Raw genomic sequence first — 5,000 nt, 5'->3', positions numbered from 1 at the left:
TCTTCTGGCAATGTTACAACATGTAGCCGGAGCTTAAAACAGTTGCACCAAGACCTGTGTTTTTTTTATTCCTTGTGGCTATCCGTGGGCTACTAATAGTTCTTTGGGTTTTTGTATTTTTCTTTCTTCTGTTCAGGATGGCAAGGAAGGATCCGGAGTTGTTGTTGCAGCATTTTTCGTTTTCTGTAAATTGTTCAAAAACCCAAACGGAGCCGCTGACATGTTTAGTATTCGCCGTTGTGGAATCGGGCACAAAGTTTCGCTGACTGCTTCTCAAGAACGGTATGGTAGTTTTTGTCGTTAGAAACCTTTACCCTTCCTTAGAAATTAAGCATTAATGCCATTTTATTCCTCAGCCAACTATTTCTGGATTTATTTTTCATCATTTTAACGTTTTCGTATTGCGCTCGAGGAAAACGCATTGTAATCGTGTCATTCCTGCGGGATGTCCCTCGGGTACGATCGCGATGCCATTCGATTTCAGCGTTTGGACGCCATCTTGTTCTGGCAGAAATAACCTCGATCTCATGTGATAGTGTTGCGGCTTGCCCAAGGGAAGTCAAGCCCTGTTGGACGAGATTACTGTCTGGGTGGGTGACCGTCCGGCAATGCTGTAACCGCTGAGGAGTAACCCTGTTTTGCTATCCAGCAAGAAAGGCTACTGATATCCCACAAAACTGATATCGCATTATAACAATTGTTTTTAATAAAATTATTAGCAACAAGATAACAATCGAAGTACTTATAGTTGTGATAACTTCATTACTGAACGACTAGAAAAGGGTACAAAACGATTCTTTCCGAATTATTCAACAACTTTTAAATGCCTCGTCGATGACAAAACAGGAATCGAACGCGCCTCACTAATCCTTAATTACTGTTAGTTATTAATACTTATTATATGACTAGCTCCATGAGCGGGCAAGATGAACCAAATCCCGCTCTGTGATTGGCTACCCGAGCGGGCAAGATGGAGCTATACTTCCCGCTCGGGATTTCTCGTTTTTTTTTGCGTGTTTATGGACCTCGACTTCGTCTCGGTCCATAAACACGCAAAAAAAGAACTTCGCCAATATCCAGCTATCTTGACCTCACGCTTGGTCAATAACCCATATATATATATATATTATTGCTATTAGTATTATTAGTCTGGCAATGGCGTCATGACGACACTGAAACGTTTTGTTTTACGTACTGCATCTTTGATATTTCCGCGTTCTGTATTACTGTACTCTGTTGGTGTATGGAGGGCTAGTTTTTCCCCCATAAGTCTTATTTATTTAATTTGGTTTTCATTTATTTAGTTAATTTGGTGGCCTTTTGCGTATCAATAGCATACGTACTCAATTGCTGTAACAGCGTCGTTGCCTGCACCGAGGACCATGAAATTTTTTCAAGGAATTGGAAACAAGACATCCTCGCGATGATTTTGCCGCGTTTAGCTCTGGCTGCTTGTATTCTCCTTGCGTTTTGATTGGCCCATTCGATTGTCTGCGTCTGTTCTGATTGGTCATTTTTGGAGAAATCAGAAACAAGACATTCTCGCGATGATTTTGCCGCGCTGAGCGCCGGCTGGTTTGCGTTATCGTCAGTGAATTTGATTGTCAGCGCCTGTCGTGATTGGATAATGTCATGTCGTGGATTATGGCTCCCGCTGTTATGGCAAAGAGAGCGAGTTTCAAGCGAGTGTCGTAAAACCAAAACCACAGTAATTACTTTGGCCAATCAAAAAGGACGGAGACAATCCAGTAAACCAATCCAAACTCGAAGTAATTACACATAGCCGACACAAAGCGCGGAAAATGTGTGCGTGCAAGCCACGATTGGTTTTGGTTTCACTTCTGATTGGTTGAAAAAATGCATGGCGCGAGAACTTTGAACCAATCACTGAGTGAAGTAATGCAAAACCAAAGCAATTCGCCAATTACTTTCGACACTCAATTGAAAACCGCTCAATATGTTGAGTCTACATTAAGCGTATTCTAACTGTTTGCTCTCCAGATACTTGTTGTACATCACCCAGTTAATAAATAACCAAGAGATGAAACCTCACAAGTATTCAGTATACATCAAATCGGTCACCATGCATCCTGTTCCAGCATTCAACAAGGCCAAGTATGTGGGCTGAGTTTCAGTCGATCTCAATCTGACTCCGAGGGTTTTTCTCCGGGTGCTCCGGTTTTCGTCCCGCATCAAAATCGACTCTAGATCAATAACATCCGGGCGGATACCCTAGTATAGGAATAACCTGTGGTATCTTTCCCTTTCATTGTATTGACTGTATTAAGTTGGTATTATTACGCTAATGTTCCTTAGTCGAACAGCGTCTTCATCATCATCCCGTTTTTTAAATGCCAGTCTTCGCACCTTAGACGCGCTTGAAAAAAAGACGCTGAAATGATGAACTCACGGAAGAATGGGGGGGGGGGGGGGTATTAGTCATTTCGTTAACAGGGGCCCGTTTCTCGAAAGTCCCGAAAACTTTTCGGGCCCGAAAAACCTGTTTTGAAACTGTCAGTCGCTTGTTTTGGAAAGCCGATCCCTTAATATGTTTTCAAGGAAACAAAAAGATAAAGGATTGTGAAGTTTGACAACTTAAATCCTCTACGTTCTTGAGATACAAAGGGAATTGTGACACCCGAAAATGCCCGTAAAGTTTCAGGACTTTCGAGAAACGAGTCCCAGAGGTCTAACACCTCAGGAGTCTGCTCCTAGTGCTTTGCGATTGGTAGCGAATCTGTTCGAGTAAAACGGTAAACCGAGGGAGCAATTTGAAAGCAGAATTCCCCTACAGGACGTTTTCAACCAACCTCTAGAGACACCAATAACAATAGAGAAATGTGCGACTTATGGCGGACGAACAAAAGAAGCTAATGAGAGATCTTTTGTTTTCGTCCGCCATGGCGGCGGTGACGTCACGTGGAAATCTCCCATTCGACCCTGTGTGCTAACATAGTAAACTCTTCCATTATAGGAATGGCTGCCGTCCGTTTATCGAGGTATATCACGGTGAACAACGAATCCTTACGACAGTGAAAGAAATTGAAAAAATGAGGTGGGAAGGTTTTTTTGGTAATGGTGAGGTAGCAGTCAAGATATGACACGCGTGTTCAATGTCTGAAACACTGATACCTAAATCATTCATTTCTCGAAAACATTCTTGTCCTGAGCGATGATTTTTGTGTAAAGTTTAAAAACGCAGTAACAAGGGTGAGGCTAAATCGCGTGGGAGGGTGGGTGGGTGGGTCTTTGGCACAATCGCTTCAGATTCACTCGGTGTACACGCTAGAAAGAGATCGCGGACAAAACCGCTGTTGTGAGAGGGCATTTGAAACAGCATAAAAGTATGTATACATGACATGTATACATGGAGGATCTCGGACACACGACCCACGACTCACGACCCACCCACCCACGCCGATTAGACACTTTCCAGTAACAACAGTGCCTTATCAGGTTTAAACACGAAGACGCACTTTAAAAGGGGTCGCTTCACGTACTGCTTTTGTTTGAATTCATTCAAGCACGACTGATTAATTATCCAAGATAGAGATCAACAAACAGCAACACAGAGCCGGAAGCCCTAAAAGATATTTCTAGCGCGAGAAAAACGGACTGGGGATTTACAAAAAAGAACTACAGCCCATAAGGGGCTGTTTTATTGAACAAATTATCACAGAGCTCTCCACCGTTGCGTCCACGGTTGATTGATAAATCATTTGCATGTGCCTAAAGCACCACGCCTTTAATGGTGCGTCTGCGTGTTGAAAAAGACGAGGAGTTGCCGAGTGTTTTTAGACCCGATAAAACACGTGCTGCGACTTCAAAAACATTCCACCAAAAGCGTGTCCCATAGGAGTCCGAACAAAGGTTCAAATTGTGAGAGGAAAACAAAACAAGCTATGTCACGTGCAATCTTTATATCTGACAAACACCGCATACTAATAAGGAGGTTTTATCGATAGAATAGGCCATTTCCGAGTTCATATCTTCCTCCTCTTCAAAGCAAGTCTAAGTGCGAAGTTTTTCTTACGAAAATTTCCATTTATATGTAAAGTAGAGCTAATTAACATCACAAAAACTTCGCACTTAGACTCGCTTTGAAGAGGAGGCAGACGTGGACTCGGAAATGGCTATTTACTGGACGTGATGTATTATCGACCATGTCATAGGTCAGTGGGCTTTTGAATTTGTAATGATTTTTGAACCTACGTTTATACTTGTGAAATACTATTCACAATATCCGCGAATCCCAACGCTAGGAATTTTTCGTGAGGAGGAAAGCAGTATTCGTGTAATCTTAACACTTCTCAGATTACTATTAGCAATTTAACAAATTGATGTCAGTTTTTCATGCGTCTGTCCTGTTATTGATTATGAATTTCGTCATAACATTGTCAAAGTAGCTGTGAACCCACGAGGCGATAGCCAAGTGGATGCGCAGACTACTTTGACAATGTTACGACGAAACTCATTTGTCAATAACAAGACAGACGCATAAAAAAACTGACATCAATTTTTTTTTACAATAACAAAAAGGCAGAGGGGTCAAAATTAAGTCAAAACACGAGAAGAACGCGAGACAAAAATGGAGAAAGTTCAATCTGACGCGAGCAACGTCTCGTCAATATCGCATAAATTATAAATTCATTTGTCTGTCCGCTTATTGACAATAAAAATTAGTCAATGAGCGCGCGAAAATTTTGCAGTAATTGTAAAAAGTATATTTTTAACGTTAATTACACGTGTATGTAATCTTGAACTTATAACTCGTGGCCTGTTCTAAGTAGCACTATGTGTGTGTCTGTGTGTGTGTTTTTTTTAATACTGACTGGCGAATGTTTACAATAAAGAGTAAACTTTTGCCAGTCCCAATTTTTGCCTGAGGCTTCTGCGTCCCCTCCCGAATTAACCTAACCCTGGGTCTCTACTCTGACAACCCTTGGGTGGGTGGGTGCAATGAAGTTCAGTAATGGTGGACACAATAAAAAAACTGCCCT

At 41.8% G+C, this 5,000-nt stretch overlaps 1 protein-coding gene across 1 annotated transcript in view; it reads left to right on the top strand.

Annotated features, from left to right (window-relative positions):
* Positions 1–5,000, top strand: part of LOC138024877 (cyclin-G-associated kinase-like) — a 38,747-nt gene that overhangs the window by 18,032 nt on the left and 15,715 nt on the right. Inside the window, exons 15-17 of the mRNA XM_068872067.1 lie at positions 137–282; positions 2,002–2,115; positions 2,975–3,055. Of these exons, the coding sequence (XP_068728168.1) occupies positions 137–282; positions 2,002–2,115; positions 2,975–3,055 (341 nt within the window). The remainder of the gene's footprint in view (positions 1–136; positions 283–2,001; positions 2,116–2,974; positions 3,056–5,000) is intronic.

This window comes from Montipora capricornis, chromosome 11, assembly GCF_036669925.1.
Source record: "Montipora capricornis isolate CH-2021 chromosome 11, ASM3666992v2, whole genome shotgun sequence".
In the NCBI taxonomy this organism is placed as follows: Eukaryota; Metazoa; Cnidaria; class Anthozoa; order Scleractinia; family Acroporidae; genus Montipora; species Montipora capricornis.
This window is presented reverse-complemented; position numbering and strand designations above follow the sequence as displayed.